Genomic DNA, 20,170 nt, shown 5'->3' with positions numbered 1-20,170 from the left:
TTTCTGATTCATCAGCATTTATGTGGATTCTTTTTCCTTCCTGGAAGTTTTAGGATAGTTTCTCTAGAAAACAATGCACAGTGATTTATTCAGAAATCGTTGCTTCTTTGGGCTTTGTCGTCTGTCCAAGCGTAAATCCCCGGCCTTGGCCAATCTGAAGTTAAAGGACTGCTTTCAAGGACACGCAGTAAAAGGTGCTATGCCGAGAATTGACCCAGGACAGAGCCTGTGTGAGACACCGAGACGGCGTGGTCTCGGCGCTCACGGCAGCGTGTGCGCCCCCGTGAATCACAGCCACGCGGGTCAAGTCTGGCAAGGCCAGGCAGGGCTGAGCGCATTTCCTGAGTGCACTGGACCACCGGAGTGTCATTGGCACACGCAGAACCCATACAGGCCATGGCAGGTAACATGCAGACTTTCCTGGTATGAAAGAGCAGCGAGGCCCCTGAACTGGAGGAGAGAAGCCTTGTTCTCTCCTCCTCCAGGGGTCTTTAAAACAGGACATGTGTTTTAGGCGTGGTCCTGCTGGAACAATGGGCTTCGCTGGCCTCTTCCTCTTCCTGTCCCCTGTGGTGGTGTGGGAGGATCCGGGGCACCTTTGTAGGGGTCCAGTGTGCTGACTTTGAACTGAAACGTGCAAAAATTGCTCCTAGCGTTTATTGCGAATGTACTGAGTGTCTGGACCTGTGCCAGCTCTCTGCCGTCTCAGGCAGTCTTGGTAAGAGCTGGATGACGTAGGCAACGTGATTGCTTCACCATTGGGGAGTTAGGTGTAGAGAGATGACAGAATAGCGACCAGTAGATTGAACCCAGGACATCTGACATGACACTTGCTCCTTCCTTCTTGACCATTAATATTCCTGATGGCAACCTGCAATAGGATAGCTATAGATGTATCTATTATGTAAAAACATAGACCTGCACAGTGCTGGCTGCCTTAGCCTCTTCAAGACTATTCCTAGCATCAAGGTGTATGTGGCTCACGGGTTACTGGGAGTCCAAGGGCTTTCATCCTCAGCACTGCGAAAGGAAGGGAGGGAGGAAGGGAGGGAGGGAGGGAGGAAGGAAGAAAGGAAGGAAGGAAGGAAGGGGGAGGGAGGGAGGAAGGGAGGAAGGGAAGAAGGGAGGAAGGGAGGAAGGAAGAAGGGAGGGAGGGAAGGAGGGACGGAGGGAGGGGAAGGAGGGAAGGAGAACAAGAGAGAGAAAGAAAGAGAAAAGAATGAAAGAAAAGGAAAAAAATGTTTCTTAAATTCAGAGCCTATTATTTTGGGGTTTCGTAAATGTTTCAGTTCATCCAGAGTTGATTTGCAGGGGGCCAAACACAAATTCTGCTGCAGATCTCTTTCCTCTGCATTAAATTCTGTTCTGTTTTTCCGTCTGGTAAGTCGTTTCCTGGCACCTCCGCTTGCTAACATCATGACATAGGACTGGGAGCCTGGCTCAGGTGAGGCCTGAGCTCCAACCCTAGAACTGCTCTCCCACCCCCAAAAGCATGCTTTAATCATGACTGCTTAATCTTGTGCTCTTTCTCTCTGTGCCTCTCGCTGACTCTGTCTGTCTGTCTCTCTCTCTCTCTCTCTCTGTCTCTCTCTCTCTCTGTTAGGGTTTATATCAAGGATGAAGTCACACTCCCAGCTATTCTACTGGAGGTTTTTCTTTTCTGAAGGGACAACAGAAAACCCCGAAGGTAGACCCTCTGTTTCTGAGGCTGGTATTTACAATTCAGTGTCTCTATTGACCCATGTCCATACCCCAAGTAATAATGCCTATCAGGTTAGAGAAGTTACTTTACTCTTGCATGAAATCGATCACATTTTCTGTGAAAGGCATTATACTTCGGAGTTTTGTGAAAAGTGGGCTGGCTTCATTCTAATGGCGTTGAAAGCCAAGTTTGAAGCTCACATTCCTGTCCTTGCTCACAAGATGGGCTGAGACCCCCTCTTCCTCCCGCCCCCCCCGCCTCCCCCCCACCCCAAGGAACCACACTGAGGGTTGGGAAATGGCTGGATCTGCCCTGAGGCAACACAACTTGCTCTCAGCCGGCTGGAAGTGAAGCCGCTCGCTTATTCCCAAGAAGGGGCTGTTGTTCATGCAAATATTTTGTTCATTTGTTCTTTCATGGGTAATTGCACGGAGTAACAGAAAACACCTCTTCCACTGGCGGCTTGGCAGCCACAGAAGCTTGTGTTTTCTCAAGACAGAATGAGAAGCAGGTTTCCTGGACCCATCTCTAAGTCAAAATAAAGTACAGCGTCCAGGGAGCCGCAGCCTCCCTGTAACGCGGTGCGTCATCTCGCTGGGCCCGGAGCGGCTCAGGGTGGAGGACAGGGAGAAGCCCTGTGGGATTGGAGCGCCATGTTTTCTCGAAAATGAAAAGCCAGCTGCTTTTCTTTCTTATTCTGACCTTGCCATTTAGAAAAACAAAAAGAAGAAGAAGAAGAAAACATGGGCCGGGGGTGTTAGCTCAGTGCCCGGCATGTATGAAGCTCTGGGTGCAATCTCTAGCATCACACACAAAAAGATAAAGCAGGGGGAAATGTACAGGCCCCTAATCATCCTCTTGTAATCAACTAAAAAGAAAGGAAAAATGAATATTCGTTGTTGAGAGGAAAGGGTTACCGATCATACCGTATTAGATTTATAATTCTGGAGATTATTATCCTTTGAGGAGCATAAGTCTTTGCAACACTGAACCGTGGAGAAAGTATCTTCATTTTTCATCGGGAAAAAAAATGAGCAGTTAGTCTACACATGTCTATAAAATACCATCACTGGGCTAGCCAGCGCCCAGGAAAGCACCGCTGTGCAGGGCCGGGGAGAGGGAGAAGAAGCTGCCGTCTTCTTCTCCCAGGCTGGAACTCGAATGGCGGAGCCTTCGTCCAAGTCAGCACATGGCGGGAGGTGGAGGAGAGCCACCAGGAGAGCCTGGAGACCCGGAGCTTCGTGGAGACCAGAGCACGGGCTGGGCTTTGACACATAGGGAGCGGGGTGCCTAGAGCAAGTGCTAGGCGGAGGAACACGCATGGACCCAAGGAGTGGACCGAGGACACAGACAGGGGCCGGTATCCTGGGCACACTGCACGGCGGGTTGACAGCTGTCTGTGCCGATCACTGGGACGAGGCCTGGGGTCACCAGGGGAAAATCAGCAGACAGGGTGAAGCCGGGCCGCCCTCCAGGGCCTGGGGTGCCAATGAAGGCATGGTCATTTATTCTCAAGTGTGGGTTGAGGGTTTTTTGTGCTTTTGTTCTTGCCGGTCCCAGGGCTTGAACTCAGGGCCTTGCACCTGCCAGGCAGGCACCTACCACTAAGCCAAGGCCCGGGCCCTGACACGGTCATTTATTAAAGAGGTCTGTTCTGAAATAGAGGATCATAAAACCACAGCCCTCCCTGGGGAGCGAGGGGTGGACGGGGCACTTGGGATACATGGGGGGGGGTGAACGGCTCTGTGTTCCATGGTGGACAAGGGACGCCATCCATGCCCATCCACATCTGCAAGGCAAGCAACTACAGATTGTAATGTGATGCCTGTCATCCTAGCTACTCAGGAGGCTGAGATCTGAGGATCCCAGTTCAAGCCAACCCAGGCAGGGAAGTCTATGAGACTCTTATCTCCAATAAACCACCAGAAAACCAGAAGTGGTGCTGTGGCTCAAGTGGTAGAGTGCTAGCCTTGAGCTGAAGAGCTGAGGGACAGGCCCCACGACCCACAACAACAACAACAAAATACCTGCATGAATCTGTATTTCTACAGATCCTAGTCACTAGCCAGAAGTCACTTAGTGAGGCTTTGCAGTCGGTTGTCGGGAGAGATGGCTGGACAGCGCCTGGCAGCCAGGCCCATCGTCCAGACACGTGGCAGCATGAGGATGGTGCGGGCCGCGTGCAGTCACTAGTGATGCCCAGGCGAAGCCCGCCAGGCTGAGACCACAGCGTGGATGTGCGGCGTGGGTTGAGGGGGGGGGTAGATGAATTTTGAGACAGAGGACAGAGCCTGATGGCTGCCCCCTTTCCCCCTCTCCCCCCCGGGACACAGACATTTCCTGGGTGTCACTGACCCCCGGGGGGCAGGGGTCCCTCAGCTCTCACCGCCCACATTCCTGGCCACCGTGGGCAGGTTTTGCAGTGCCTGCAGATAACATGAGTTTGTTTGGGAGCTTACAGCGCGGACATTCCCGCGTGGGAACACGGGCAGTGTCCCAGGAGCCTCTCGGAGTCACGGAGCGCATTCACAGAACTCCGCTCCTTCCTTGGAGAAGCACTTTGTTTTTCTTGTGAAGACCACAACTGAAGTCTCCAGCCTCGTGCAGGCGCTAGCCGGGGAGAGCAAATTCCTGGGAGCTGGGCTCTCTGGGAAAAGGCAGGAGGCCGATTCCCAGGTAGGCCTGGAAGAGCCGCCCGCCCTTCCTCCCCGGCCTCCATCCGCCAGAGGATGGCTGACAGCAGGCTTTCTGCCCTGGTCTAGAACTTGAACCTCCTGCCCCGGGCTTGGGAACCTTGGGAACTCCAGACCTCTGGAACTTGGATGGGCAGCTCATTTCTTTCTCTCCTGAGGTAGCAGTCCTGGATTCGGCATAGCTCTGCACTCAGGTTTCTGAGCAGAGAATCCACATTTATCACACTTTCTGGCTGCGCTGTTGGCGCATGTGGATACGAGGGAACTGGGCTCAGAGAATCCAAGCCAGGCAGGTAACAGAGCGTGGGAGCTTCAACCGTCCGCTCCCCTGTGGCTCACAAGCTCTCAGTAGATGCTTGCCACCCAAACTGGCGAGGTTTTATTTCGTGTACTGTGATGACAAAAGTCAACGTAAAATAACGTACGCGGCTTGAGGTGCCGGAGCCGCCGCTGGCCGCAGTGGTTATTCTGCACTTTAGAAACCATGTGTTCTCTGCTTTGTCTTCTGTATTGTTTCTTGTTTCCATCTCACTTTGTTTTGTTGTGTTGGCGGGGGGGGGGCGGTGGAAATGGGTGGAAATTAGTACTGAGTAAAATCTGTCTTGTTTTGTTTGGCAGTGCTAGGGTTGAACTCAGGGCTTGGTGGAAAGAAATTTCAAGTAAATAAAAGTAACTAACTTGGCCTATCTTTAGAGAGTGTGAGGGGTAGAGATGTAGGCAGGACAGATAGAAGAACATCACACACACACAAACACACGCATGCACGTATACACACACACACACACACACACACACACACATGCACACAACAGGATCTCTCCCGGGTTAGCCAGGGTAGGGGTTGGCTTTTCACCCAGCCGGGGTGGTGCTCAGAAGGGTGGCAGGGTGGCTGCCTTATCAAAGACATGGCTTCCTGTGCGTGCAGTCGTGAGCGAGTGCCCTGTCCCTCGGCACCTGACTTCAGGCTCCATTTCTTTGCTTCCATTTCAGAAATCGCCATGGTTGACACCGAGATGCCTTTCTGGCCCACCAGCTTCGGGATCGGCTCGGTGGACCTCTCTGGGATGGACGAGCACCCCCACGCCTTTGACATCAAACCCTTCACCACCGTGGACTTCTCCAGCATCTCCAATCCACACTACGAGGACACCCCATTCGCCAGAGCCGACCCCATGGTGGCGGATTATAAATACGACCTGAAGCTGCAGGAATACCAAAGTATGAGGTTGATGTCCACCTTTGAGGCCACTCGGGCTGGGGGTGACCCCATTCCAGGCTCCTGGAATGAGAGCCCCAGAGATCCACGCATGCCCTTCACAGACCTTGATTATCAGTCACAGTCCAAATGGGAAGATGGCCTGTTCCTGTCTTCCTTTCCCTTTCTCTTCCTTGCTTGCTTGCTTTTTTTTCCCCTAGGTCTGGGACCGGGACTTGAACTTGGTACCTACATCTGCTTTCGCAGTGGCCAGTGCTCCACCAACTGAGCCACGCCTCCAGCCCCCTGCTTGCTGCCTCCTTAAGAGTTTAAGAGTCCATCATCCAAACTTTGAATTCTTTTGACCCCTTATAATTTAACAAGTAATCATTGTAAGCTACCTTACGTAGCTTTTTTTTTTTTTTTTGGTCAGTCGTGGGGCTTGAACTCTGGGCCTGGGCGCTGTCCCTCAGCTCTTCAGCTCAAGGCGAGCGCTCTACCACTTGAGCCACAGTGCCACTTCTACCTTACATAACTTATCACCGCTAAATGACTATTACTGTAAGGGTTTTCTTTTTTTTTTTTTCTTCTAATCTGTAGTTTGTGGCATTTATGCTGAAACCTACTTTCCTGGCACAAATTTACATTGCATTCTTGATAAATCTTCATGCCACTAACCAACATCAACACATCAGACTCAAGAAAAGCTCAGGCTGCACTTTTCATGATAAAGGACAACTTCTGTAGCGCCGCTTCCTTGATTCGTATCTGGCTGTGGGTGGTTTTCCAAAGCCACCAGTCTCTCATTGTCAACCACTCATCGCCTGATCATAAGCATGAACTTTCTGTATTTCTAGTTCTTTCTTTTCTTTTTCTTAGATACATAGTGTATGCGGTCATATTTATCTGTGTGGTTTTCAGTTGGAGCCTAATACGGAAATGTAATCAACCTGAACCTAACCAGTAAATGTAGTACCAGCTTTCTGTAGGTTTCTCCTGCTCCTTATCAGAGATGGTTTTTTACACACCACCTCTTTCCACTCAGCCTGGAGTCCTGCTGTTTGGGCACCTTCGAGCTAGGCTCCCCGTGACCTTCCACAGCCAGGCCCTTCTGTGTTTCTCTTGCAAGAGTGACTGCAAAATGCTTCTTTAAAAAATGCAGTGTTTGGATGAAATATGTAATTGATGCTGCAATGCCAGGCTCAGTGCAGCCCATCTCCCAGCCAAACGGCTTCTTCGTTGCTCCAGACCCTGGTGCTGTCTAGTGAAGCATCTGAGGCTTGCGGATGCTACGCTCGGTTCTTCACTGTTCCTGTCCCCGGTAATCATCTGACGTTTTCCCCGGGCACAGGTGCCATCAAAGTGGAGCCGGCCTCCCCGCCTTACTACTCTGAGAAGACGCAGCTCTACAACCGGCCCCACGAGGAACCTTCCAGCTCCCTCATGGCCATCGAGTGCCGCGTGTGTGGAGATAAAGCTTCCGGCTTCCACTACGGAGTCCACGCGTGTGAGGGGTGCAAGGTAAAAAAGAGCTCACCCCAGCATTCGCCCCAGCGCGGGCCTGGCTCACGCTCAGTCCAGGGAGCCCAGATCAGATGGTCGCATTCTTTTTCCTTCCGGTTAAACTCCTTCTGGTGGTGCCATGTGTGAAAACCCAAGAAACACGGGTGCAAGCAGCACTGCTCCGCCCCTGCTCCTGTCCCCATGCTGGTCCTTTGAGCTGTGCGCGCCCAGCCCTGGTGTCCTGCAGGTTTGGGGGGGGGGGTTGAATGATTTGTGCCAGGAATCATTGCAAGACTGTCAGGGATGCGTGAGGCCCGGATGCTGGTTCCCGGGTTTCGCTTCACCCTTACGACCCTGTTATGGATGTAGGAACTGTGAGTTAAGGACTGGGGTGCAGCTCTGTTAATAGTAGAGCACTCACCTGGCACGTGCAAGGCCCAGGTTTGATCCCGAGCACTGCCAAACAAAATGCACAAACAGAAAAACAGGCTAGAATGCAGAGATAGCGACTAAACACTCCGTAAAACCTGCCAAACGCAGGTAAGCCCAGGCCCAGCTTCTTCTGTTGAGACGGAGACGTGTAGACTTTTTGGCTGGGCTGCCTGAAGCTATAACCCTTCTGGCCTCTGCCTCAGCCAACGGGAACGGCAGACACTGCACCCAGGTGTTGGTTGTGGTGCGGGAGGGAGGGAGTCTCACCAACATTTAGTAGCCAGCACTGCAGGAGTGAGCTGCTGGTGCCGGCCTGGTTGATGGCTTTCTTGATACAGCATTGCCAAAAAGTGTGGGGCTTCTTCACATGAAAGGAAGGGAGTGTGTGTGTGTGAGTGTGTGTGTGTGAGCGTGTATGTGAGCATGTCTGTGTGAGTGTGTGTGAGTGTGTGTGAGCGTGTGTGAGTGTGTGAGTCTGTGAGTGTGTATGTGAGCGTGTGTGTGAGTGTGTGTGAGAGCATGTGTGTTTGTGAGTCTGTGTGTGTGAGCATGTGTGTGTGAGTGTGTGTGAGTGTGAGTCTGTGTGTGTGAGTGTGTGAGAGTATGTGTGTGTGAGTATATGTGTGTGAGTCTGTGTGAGTCTGTGTGTGTGAGTGAGCGTGTGTGTGTGAGTGTGTGTGTGTGAGTGTGTGTGTGTGAGTCTGTGTGAGTCTGTGTGTGTGTGAGTGAGCGTATGTGTGTGTGTGAGTGTGTGTGTGTGTGCGTGTGTGTGTGTGTGTCCCCTCTCACCCTGGTCTCAGAGTCATCAGGATTCAATCATGGTGGCTGCATCCTAAAAGGCCTTAGCTAATCCCAATCATCTCCGGAGGTCTCACCTTTAACCGCCCACAGTCAGATTAAATTCCATCTTCTTATCCCCCACCAGGGGGGCTGAATGTTAACATGTGAACCCTTCGGGGCCACAATCAAACCGTGGCAATCACATTGTTAACCTCTGCTGAAAGACGGTTTAGGACGCACAAAAGGCACCGTGGTCTGCTGCGTAGTCTGCAGGACCTTACCCCAGTCGAATGGGCTTTGGTGTGTTCCCGGCTGCGTCCCGTAGCTTATGGACTCAGCCCGTAGAGACCACACAGGGAGAAGCTGGAGTGAGCCCAGCACGCGGCTTTTAACCCCAGCATAAGATAAATGCCAATCTGCGACCTCCTGGCACGTGAAATTTTGTTTAAAATAAAGCAATTAAGGAGGAGTTGGAAAACATTGTGAAACAGACACAAACAATCAAAGCCAGAAGTCACCTTGTCACACAGGCGTGAAGAGCTAAGAACAAACGATACACACCCATGCCACCAGCTCTCAGACTCCCTGGTAACCGGAAGAGTAAGCTGTTGGGAGAAAAAGAAAAAAGGAAAACAGGTTGAAAATGCACTTCATTTTATTGGCTCTGGAATAGTAAAGGGAAGTATTCATTTGAATCCCAGAACTGAGTTTAAAAAAAAAAAAAAGTGAAGTCAAGATTTAGAAAATATATCTGGTGCGAGGTGCTGGTGGCTCACGCCTGTCATCCTAGTTACTCAGGCGGTTGAGATCTGAGGATCACAGGTTCAAAACCAGCCGGGACAGGAATGTCTGTGAGACTCTTACCTCCAATGAACCACCAGAAAACCAGAAGTGGCGCTGTGGCTCAAGTGGTAGAGCGCTGGCCTTGAGCTGAATAGCTGAGGGACAGTGCCCAGGCCCAGAGTTCAAGCCCCACAACCAAACAAACAAACAAAAAAAGTGTCTGGAGAATAAGTGAAAAGAAATCCGTATCCAGGCACGCTGCAGGAGAAGGAGGCAGGAGAGCCAGCACCGCGGAGAGCTCACCTTCAAAGCAGGGGACAGGTTACCCAGTAGCAACCATGGAAGCACAAGGCAATGAAATGCAGAGCACTGAGAGAAAATAGAGTGCCTTTGGTCTGCCACACAAAGGTGAAATGAACATATTTGCAGGTTATTCTAAAACAATGAAAAACACACTTCAAGGGAAGTAGGCCATTAGAGAAGGTATTTGTAACAACTACAACACAACAGATTATGAATTCTGGAAAAAGTCAAAATACATACCCATAGTAGAACCAAGACTAAGCCATTGCTTTGTGTACCAGACAGGACCAGAGCAGTTTGAATAGATGAAGAACTGAGTTTGGAAAGTGGAGGTGTGGCTCAAGTGTTAAGAGTAGTAGCCTTGAGCAAAAATCTCAGAGACAATGCCTTGAGTTCAAGCCCCAAGGCCATATCCAAAAAAAAAAAAAACTAAACTAAATTTTACAAAGATGAATACAATGGAAGTGGATAAGAATACTATAAACCCCCCAAAATGGAGCAGGAAGACATTCCTAGTTTAAAAAACTGTTTCAGACTCGGTGCCAGTGGCTCACACCTGTAATTCTAGCTACTCAAGAGGATGAGATCTGAGGATCGAGATTCAAAGCCAGCCTGGGCAGGAAAGTCTGTGAGACTCTATCTCCAATTAACCATCAGAAAACCAGAAGTAGAGCTCTGACTCAAAGTGGTAGAGCACTAGCCTTGAGCGAAATTGTTGAGGGACAGCACCCAGGCCCTAAGTTCAAGCCCCATGACTGACAAAAAAAAAAGCCTTCTTCGGTTCTATCCAAAAGCCAGAGGAAATTTAACAGACTTGTCAGCCCCAAACAGCCTTGTTTGTCATCTTGCAAGAGTAGAACTTCTGGGGACTTGTGCATGGCTTCTCACGTTATGTCCTATTATCTCTTTCTGTCTGCAGGCTTCCATGATGAGGCCCTCTTTCAATGACAAAAAATAATACTAATAATAAATGAAACAAACTCTGCCGGAAATTATGCAACCGAGAGAATTTTTCTAAAAAAAAATCCACATGTGGATTTTTATTGGCCCCAATCATATTTTAGAATGAAATGATTATAACTTTGCCAAGCTGCTGAGCACAATTATAAAGGCCGGGGCATGCAGTTGGAACGACTCTCGGAGAGACTGAACTGATTACATGGTGTTTTATTTGCATTTCATTAAATCCAGAGCCCTTCTTAGAGCATGCTGAAAACCGAAGCGCGTGCCAAGGTACACGAAATGACACCAGTTGGACGTGGTCAGCGTTTGAGTGCTGGACAGGGACCCTCGAGGTCCCCTGGGGCTTTGGTTTATAGCAAAGAAACCTGAGTTGGAGAAGGCAAGGGACGTGTCATCGCCCGAGAACATGGCGCAGGAGCCCCCTCCCCCGACCCTCAGGCCAGGGCTCAGGGAGCCGGAGCAGTAGGTGAGCGCTACCTCTGTGGATCACGAGGACATAAAGTTTGCTTCTTGGTGTGTCTCTGCAGGGGTTCTTCCGAAGGACTATCCGGTTGAAGCTTATTTACGACAGGTGTGACCTCAACTGTCGGATCCACAAAAAGAGTAGGAATAAATGTCAGTACTGTCGGTTCCAGAAGTGCCTTGCCGTGGGGATGTCACACAACGGTAGGTGCCCGCCGGGCCCTGGCGGCTCAGCGCACGGGGCGGTGGGGGGAGAGGGCGGCCGCCCCACGGGATGCCAGCTGCAGAACCTGACGCTGCCCACGCGGGCCTCGTTCAGATCAAGGACCTGAAGCTTTCAGTACGGTGTGTGCGTCCGGCACGTGCAATGCTGAGGGAAGAGACTGGAAAGCCACGGGGAACTAGTGTTCACAAGCCAGTAGAGCGGTAATGGCGATGTGTCTGGTGTTGCTCTAATAGCTACAAAGAGAATGTGTGTGTGTGTGTGTGTGTGTGTGTGTGTGTGTGTGTGTGTGTGTGTATACTTTCTAAGACAACTCTGGCTATTTCTGGGAATAGGGTTTTACGTGGCATATAGGACTTCGATTTGTGCCCTTTTGCACACACTAATGTGCACTGCCCATGAGTGCATAAAATGGACACACCTGGAAAAAGGAGAAAGAAAATACCCGTGCAATGCAATCCCAGTGTGATAGGCAAACTTAAATCTAAATTCAAGGTTCCAGGACTGCAGCCGGGTCAGTGGTAGCTTGTGGTAGGCCTTGGGTTCCATCTCCCACCAACACACACACTCACACACATTCACACACACACACTCACACACTCACACACACACTCACACACATACACACACTCACACACACACTCACACACTCACACTCACACACACACACACACACTCACACTCACACAAATCAAGCCCATCCATTTCCAAGAAATAATGGGGAAGACCTGAGAAAACACATGTTTTCAGAAAATGCAGTGCTAACTCGGGAAAATCACAGAAGATACGCTTACTCAAAGAATTAATTCTTCATTACCATTTGGTTCTGATTGGTTGACTCACCCCCAAGACCAATTTCAGCTGTAACTTGATAGTATTATTTTTGTCAAGGATTAGTCAATTCTTTGAAACATCATTATGGCTCAAGTGACCAAGTTAATTCAGAATTTTATTTCCTTGGATATTTAATTCCCCCTCCTTCTTTCTTCCTTTCTCTTTATCTACCTTCTCCTTCCTTCTTTCTTTCATATTTGATATTAAACATAGGTCTTGAGCCTACTAAGCATATGGCTGTACAACAGAATTGCAGCCCAGCTGTGATTCTGGGTTTTTTTTCTCCTTTCTTCTCCTTTACTCTCTCCAAATTAATCTGGTAAGAAGAATAGTCTTAGAACTCAGACTTCATCCCTCCTGACTCTAATGTATCTGGAAAAAATATTTTTTTGTTCCACCATACAGATGCTTGGTTTTCATAGTGGAAACCACCAAGATATTTGGCAATCAATCACTAATTGGTGACCCTTTAAAAATAGTTTACAGAATTCAAGTTGTTAATATGGGTCAGTTCCTTAAGGACAAGAATGTATTCTGAATAGAGCTATCAACAGGCCTGCTGGTCAGGCTGGGGACTGGGTCCAACTTCTCTCGACATTTGACTACATCTGCTTTGTAGCACACTGTACAACTGCAGTCATTGATTGCAAAAGAATTTGCTGGTTTAATTCCACCCATTTCCTTTTTATATCAAGCTTCATAAAACATCAGGGCACGTTTTCAAGCCAAGGGCTATATTTTAGGTGATGCAATCAAGTTGCAATGAATTTATTTCATCTTTATGAAGAAATCATTGACTTCCAGGTCATTATCATTGAGATATCCTGAGAAAGCATGCCAGCTCTGCTTTTAGTGCTATTTATTTCTTGCCTGTTAAAAATTGTCACTTTGCTGGGTGCTGGTGGCTCACGCCTGTCATCCTAGCTACTCAGAAGACTGAAATCTGAGGATCGCGGTTCAAAGCCAGCCTGGGCAGGAAAGCCCCTGAGGTTCTTGTCTCCAATAAACCATCAGAAAACCAGAAGAGGTGCTGTGGCTCAAGTGGTAGAGCACTCGCCTTGAGCTGAAGAGCTCAGGGACAGTGCTCAGGCCCAGAGTTCAAGCCCCATGACTGACCAAAAAAAAAAAAATTGTCACTTCACACGTTCATGTGAAATATAATTCCTAGTACCAAAAGATACTGCACACATAGAATATACTTGGTGTGAAATATATTTCCTGTTGTGTGCCAGGAAGCGTATACATTAATATGTACATAAAATATATCTCTTATTGCTTAGTGTGTATGGGCAAATATTATTTAAATCTCAGCCTACAGGCTGGGGGTGAGCCTGCCTGAGCCCTGGCTTCCAGCCCCAGCCCAAAAAAGAAAAGCAAAAGAAAGTCTACCTATGTGGCAGCCATGGTTTTCTCCTTCCAGAATCATCTCAGAACCCTAGCACAAACTTGCTACGGTCACCTTTGACCTTATTTGACGATTTAGTTATTCTGTTGAGATAACGGCACATGCAAGTACTCCGAACTTGTAAAGGCCAAAAGAGAGCTAAGTGCCAGGGCCTTGCACAGCTGAGGGGCTCAGCACCTAACTGGCTCCAGGTCCCTCGAGGATTTTTATGGGAGTCTGTGTGCTGTTTCTAAACACCATCCATAAAGCTGGGCACCGGTGGCTCACGCCTGTCATCCTAGCTACTCAGGAGGCTGAGATCTGAGGATCACGGTTCAAAGCTGGCCCAGACAGGAAAATCCCTGAAACTCTTATCTCCAATAAACCACCAGAAAACTGGACACTTCCAGAGAGCGCTGTGGCTCAAGCAGTAGAGCACTCGCCTTGAGCTGACAGTGCTCAGGCCCAGAGTTCAAGCTCCATGACCAACAACAACAAAAAAAGAACACCATTCACAGATGCCTGGCACCCAGCAGGGGAACTCAGCCACTGGCAAGGCTTCTAGGTGGTTGCCGTAACTTTAAATTCTATGTCTTTGGCAGGTGGGAGTCGACAGTAATTGCCGCTCCCATGCCTCCTGAATTATGGCGTTGAGTGCCGTTCCCAAATCTGCACCCAGCCCTGTTCAGCGCATAAGAAGAAATTAACATCTCCCCTGGCCCAGAAAATTTACCAATTTCTGTGTTACTTTTTTTGCTTTGTTTTCTGAGACCAGGTCTCCCTAAGGGCTATTGCCCAGTCTAGCCTTGCATTCGCAATCCTCTTATCTCAGACTGCTAAGAGCTGAGATTACAGATTGCCCACTTCTGGGTTATTTTTACTTCTTCTCTTTGGCATCTGCTGAGCCCATTCTGTGAACTTGGTGTCTCCCTTAGCCACGCACTTGCACCTTAGAAGAATTGTAAAGTAATGTTCAAGGAACACTAAGAGCTGGGAAATACTGCTGGAAAGCTAATGAAATTAATGATCGCCAAGTCTTTCAATGCCAAAAGTTCTACTAGAAAGCCAGGTGCCTCATGGTTCACACCTCTAATCCTAGCTACTCAGGAGGCTGAGATCTGAGGATTGCAGTTCAAAGCCAGCTTGAGCAAGAAAATCCATGAGATACTTACCTCCACTAATCTACCCAAAAAGCCAGAAGTAGAGATGTGGCTCAAGTAGTAAAGCACCAGCCTGGAGCAAAAGAAGCTCAGGGACAGAGCTCAGGCCCTGAGTTCAAACCCTGGGACTGGCACACACATACACAAGTTCTACTAGAAGCATTGCTTGCATGATAAAATGCCTGCCTAGCAAGTATGAGGCCCTGTGTTCAAACCCTACTACTGCCAAAATTTAAAAAAAATCAATAAATAAGTTGGAAATTCTATTGAGACACTGAAGTTTTCACTTTTCATCCAGCTACTACAATCTTCCCAAATATGTAGGCGTCTGGTAAGGTGGCTGCCTAAAATGTTGAGTGTGTCTGTATGTGTGTGTGCGTGTGTGTGTGTGTTTGCACACTAATACTGGGGCTCAAACTCAGGGCCTTGCATTCTTGATTAGCTGGGTACGCTGGTGTTTTACATTTGAGTCACAGTCCCACATTCAGCTTTTTGGGTGTTTAGTTGGAAATCAGAGTCTCCCAGATTTGTCTGCCCAGGCTGGCTTCAAACTATGGCCCTCAGATCTCAGCCTCCTGAGTAGCTAGTTGAGTTGCCTAAATTTAAAAGCTTCCCCCTGTATGTGTTAGTGCCCCCAAGGTGTATTTACACATCCAGCTCTGGTGGGCTGGCCCGTGATTTAAGGCTGTTGGTTGGATGTGAGCATCATGATATAGCAGCGAGCATAAAGCCCTCAGTTCAAACCGCAGGATGACCAAAGCAGAAAGATCCGGAGCGCAGCCCCGTGGGGCGGGCAGGAGGGGGAGAGGGGCCAGCCTTTCTCTTGTTCTCAGGCTCTGCAAACCCATCCCCGGTCAGAATCAACTTAGGTCATTCTTTCATTTTCTGTTGAGTTATTATTTGAAAGTCTGCTTCGATCTATCTTCACAAGTAAATAGCAACTATCTGTCCTGTGCCCTACAGTCCAGTGAAGGTAGATATTTTGAAAACAAGTCAACTAATTGTTTCTTGGAGCCATACCCAGACCCGGGTTCAATATCCGGGGTTTTTAATGATTTCATGTGCTTCAATGTTGTGTCTACTAAATAAGCAGCTGAGTCTGTCAGAGCCTTGCGCGAGTGTGTCGCATCACGAGTGTTTTGCATCAAGTTCCTTTAGGCATTGTGTGAGTGCGTGTTTATACATTGCATGAAGTAGGCATTTAGAGCTTGTATCAAGCTAATATATCTTCACCAGAATCTGCTGCCCCTAATGAAACCTAGTCTTCCTGACAGGATCCTATCAAGTCATTTAACAGCCTTGCTGTTGCTTTTTAACCAAGATACAGGCTCTGCCCCACCCCCCAGGGGGTCAATTGGCCCACTAATAACCAAATGTCAGCCTTCTGGAGGTCTGGACAGGATGGGTTGGCTTTACAGAAGTCTGCTCCCAGGTACTGAGTGTTACAGACATTCCTAGAATTTTAGAGCTAAACTTAGAGCTGAAAGAAGGAACCTCTACCCCATGCTGAGGACCAGAGACATGAAGTAATTTTCTGGAAACCACAGAGCTGGTTGGTTACCAAACGGACAGTAGAAAGCCAGGGACAAGTGCTCGCTGGCCCTGTGACGCGGTGATGGGGGGGGGGGGGCGGGCAGGATTTTGTCTGTCAGCAGAAGGATCAACTGCACACCATGGGCAGTGCATGGTAACGGGCATCCTGAAGTCGGTATTTCTGTTTCCAGTCTAAATCTGCGCCTCTTCCCTGTCTGAGCTCTGACCTCTGCCTCCACCACCTTCCCTGTTTTGATTCTCCAACTCTGCACCCCAGAGGCAGGAAATGCGCCGAGTGTGGGCTGGTTCCAAGGCAAGACGCTTAATTTGGAACACATATGGAGAGGTAGAGCGAGAGGACAGGGTAGATTTCGGGTTCTGGATCTGTGAGTTTGGAGGCGTGACCACAGGGGCCTGGCGGCGCCCGTGGGGGGTCTCACCCTCGCCAGATGTGTGCTTCCAAAGTGAAGAGGCCCAGTTGGCTTTTGCCCCTTAAAAAAAAAATACAAACCAGGCCCCAGTAGCTCATGCCTGTCATCCGAGCTACTCAGGAGGCTGAGATCTGAGGATCACAGTTCAAAGCCAGCCCAGCCAAGAAAGTCCGTGAGACTTTAATCTCCAATTAACCACCAAAAAGCTGAAAATGGAATGTCCTCAGGTGCTGGGCGCTAGCCTTGATCAGTGAAGCTCAGGGACCAGCCACGGCCCTGAGTTCAATCTTCAGGACCAGCACACACACAAAAATTTAATAAAAATAAAATCAAAATGTTTGTTTCCTCCCTGGCTTCAGATTTATGTAGATTGTTTGCCAACTTGACCCCGCTAAACAAGATTCATTTTTTACCCCTTTCCTGAGCCTCAGAGGTGTAAAAATACTACCCTGCCTGTGTAACTAGTAGCACTGAAAGTTAATGAACCCTGAATTGTAGTGCAGTCACTTAACCCTGCAGATAATTTGTTCAGGAGACAGCCCTGTGGGCGAAACTTCCATGAGGGAGCGTTTATTCAGATTCTAGCGGAAGGCTTTTGCTTTCATGTCTCCTAATTCAAAAGTCATCTCTAAAGTTACTTGTTGGCTGTTTTTGTTAAGCATAAGAGAGCAAGTCTATCCATATCTTGGGCCATTTAAGTTTGCTAGTTTGCTTGTCCACAAGAGAGAGAAAAAAGAAAAACACAGCCCTTCTTGGCATATAACCTCCGCCGTACGCTTCTGCAGCTTAGGACCGAATCTGGCCACCAATCGTGGCTGATTCTGGCCCACGTCTGCCTCACCCTCTGATAATTCTGAAATTTCCCCCCAACTTTGGCACCAGGATGGGCAGGCCCCCCTGACATAGCCCCCACCCTCCTCCTCCTCCATTGTTCAGGATGCTGCTGGGGGTGGGAGGAAGCTGGGGTCCAGTCAGAAACACCCCCCCGCCCCTCCCATGCCAGGAGACTGCAGGCTGGGGGGGGCGATGGGGAGATGAGCCATGAGCCGCCAGCCTCCCTGTCCTGCACAACTGCAAAGGGAGAGGACGGGGAAGAGCGAGGAGGAAGCTGGAACAGACCGAACCAAAGCCAGGCGATGATGTAGAGATTTCTGCTGTGAGGGGTGGTGTGCCGAGGAGAGAGATCCTGAAATACCCATGTAGCAGCTAGTTCAATGGAAAGGCTCCTGAAAGAGTCTCTCTCCCTTCTAACTCCAAGCCAGGCCTCTCGGGAGGCCTTGGCGGCCAGACAATCACTGTAAAATTTATTTCGGCTCCTCTGAGGTGGATCTCCAAATCTGAGGCTCAGCGGTCCCAATCAGTGTTTTCTCTGGGAAATCTCAGATAAAGGCAGTGGTCTGGTGGTGCCCGCGCAGAAGGCTTGGGGGGGGAGTGGCTACTTGACACAGGTGATTGGGAAAGGGGGAGGAGCAGAGCCACGCCTTTTCCGGGTTCCCTCTGGGGTCTTGTGCATGCAGGTGACTGCTCCACGCTAAGGTAACCAATCATTTCCCCGCCCACGGCTCCTCTTTGCTCCTTCCCTCTTCTTTCCCTCTGCTTCCGCACTTCCTTCCCCCACAAAGAAGCCAAAAATGTGTGGGCTACGGTCTTTCTGAGAAGCATCATTAAGTGTTAGTTCTGGAGAGTCGGGCGGGGGGGTGGGGCCTGAGCCTGGCTCCTCTCCACTGAATGGAAGAGTTGGAATGAAATGCCACCCCTGTCCCCCTGTAACCGGGGTGAAGCGGATCGGACGCACCCTGAGAACCAAACCCGGTGCGGTATTGCTCCCAACGCCGCACCATGCCTGTGTAACTCATGACACACATGGCTAGTTCTTCTTCTGGTCTGTCCAGCTGTGTGTCACGAGACTCCAAGATACACCAGACCTTGTTCAATGGTGGAATGAGTAGGTAGGTGGGCAAAGCAAAGGCAGCACAGTGTGAACATCGCTGCCACTGAAGCCATGCCATGGGCCGCGTGGAAGGAATCGTTCCCTGCACTTGAAAGCCTCCTAGAGAAAGTGACATTTGAATTGGGTCCTGAGGGATGAATAGGAGTTTGTCTCAATGATTGCATGTGTAAATAAACATATCTTCCCCTCCCTTTGCTAAACAAACCCTTTGACCTGCCTGGCAGGATCAGACATTACAACCTTTCGTTAAGGAAGGGAACCATTTAATTTTTGCATATCATCTGTGCTGTCATGAAATAAGGTGGCAGCCTTGAGTTGGGGGGGTAGGGGGCGGTGGAGATAGGCGAAGCGGGGCCCTGCCGTGTGGGAACCCGGGCTGGGCTGAAGCTTCGGGAGCTGTGGTCATTCACTGACGCATCCGCATCCTGTCGTTCTCTGCCTCCACAGCTATCAGGTTTGGGCGGATGCCACAGGCCGAGAAGGAGAAGCTGTTGGCTGAGATCTCCAGTGATATGGACCAGCTGAACCCAGAGTCTGCTGACCTCCGCGCCCTGGCCAAGCATCTGTATGACTCATACATAAAGTCCTTCCCGCTGACCAAGGCCAAGGCAAGGGCCATCCTGACGGGGAAGACCACGGACAAATCAGTCAGTTCTCTTCTGCTGTCTTGCAGGGGGGGGGGAGGGGAGAGGGGGAGGGGGAGGGGAAAGGGTTCATCATGTTTCAGCCATCAGGCTGGGTCCAAACTGCAGGAAATGGCTTCAGATGGGATACGTTAGCATTGTTTTGAGAAAGGAGTAAGTGGTTCGTGCTGCCATGAAATCTTTGACACTAAAACGAGAATGCACGGGAAGTGTGGTTCAAAGTGGAAGAGCGCTAACCTTGAGTGAAAACACTCAGGGACAGCACCCAAGCCCTGAGTTCAAGTCCCAGGATCAACTCCCCCCCCCCAAAACACACACACACACACAATAAGAGAATGCATTTTCATGAATGCACACGGAGTCCGGCACGCTCCTGCCTGCTTTCAGAGTCTAGCCCTTTTGTTTTCGAAGCAGAAAAATAACTGAGCAGGACCACAGCGGCTCATCCAGGAAGCCAGAAGGAGCCAGGCCAGGTTTGGAAAGGCGTTGTCCACCTCCCGCAGAGTTTATCCCATACAGCTGTACTTCGCTGTATAGCCTTCCTTTCCTGGTCACTCGTGGTCTTTCTTTCTGGGGAGTCGGGCTGACCCAGCGCGTCTCCGCTGCTGGATCTCAGCTGCTGGAGCCACCGCAGAGGTATTTTAGTGGAGGCTGAGGTGTTGGAGTTGGCATCAGGGCCCGGCCTGTTAGCCCTGTGCACCACGCCACCTGTATCCCCAGCTTTCCACTGCTTCTTACAATGCATGCAGTTTCCAGCACTCAGAAGGGCTTTAAGGGTTCCTGAGTTAAGTTTTCCAGGAAGCAGAGCTCTTGTCTGACAGGAGGCTGAGCACACAGCTTATACTCATTAAAAGGAATGAAATTGTGCAGCGCTAGTGGCTCATGCCTATAATCCTAGCTACTTAGGAAGCTCAGATCTGAAGATCATGGTTCAAAACCAGCCTGGAGAAGGAAAGTCCATAAGACTCTTATCTCTAACTAACCACCAGAAAACTGGAAGTGGCTCTGTGGCTCAAGTGGTAGAGTGCTGGCCTTGAGCAAAAGAGCTCAGGGACAGTGCCCAGGCCCTGAGTTCAAGCCCCAAGACTGACACAGAGAGAGAGACAGAGAGAGAGAGAGAAGGAAACTGTCCCTGGCTTCCGGTCCCCATTCTGCCATCAGCTGACGGACAGTGATGGCTGCAGGGTCTGACCC

General features: G+C 49.7%; 1 protein-coding gene across 2 annotated transcripts in view; it reads left to right on the top strand.

The window, feature by feature from the left end:
- Pparg (peroxisome proliferator-activated receptor gamma) overlaps nucleotides 1–20,170 on the top strand; it is an 86,901-nt gene that overhangs the window by 44,220 nt on the left and 22,511 nt on the right. For both annotated transcript variants that reach the window (XM_013010376.1, XM_013010378.1), the window contains exons 2-5: nucleotides 5,386–5,613; nucleotides 6,942–7,111; nucleotides 10,882–11,020; nucleotides 18,780–18,979. In XM_013010376.1, coding sequence (XP_012865830.1) covers nucleotides 5,394–5,613; nucleotides 6,942–7,111; nucleotides 10,882–11,020; nucleotides 18,780–18,979 — 729 coding nt within the window. In that variant the 5' untranslated portion in view covers nucleotides 5,386–5,393. The remainder of the gene's footprint in view (nucleotides 1–5,385; nucleotides 5,614–6,941; nucleotides 7,112–10,881; nucleotides 11,021–18,779; nucleotides 18,980–20,170) is intronic.

The sequence above is a fragment of the Dipodomys ordii genome, unplaced genomic scaffold (assembly GCF_000151885.1).
Source record: "Dipodomys ordii isolate 6190 unplaced genomic scaffold, Dord_2.0 Scaffold12, whole genome shotgun sequence".
Classification (NCBI taxonomy): Eukaryota; Metazoa; Chordata; class Mammalia; order Rodentia; family Heteromyidae; genus Dipodomys; species Dipodomys ordii.
Note: the sequence above shows the minus strand (reverse complement) of the source record. Positions and strands in the feature narration are given on the sequence as shown.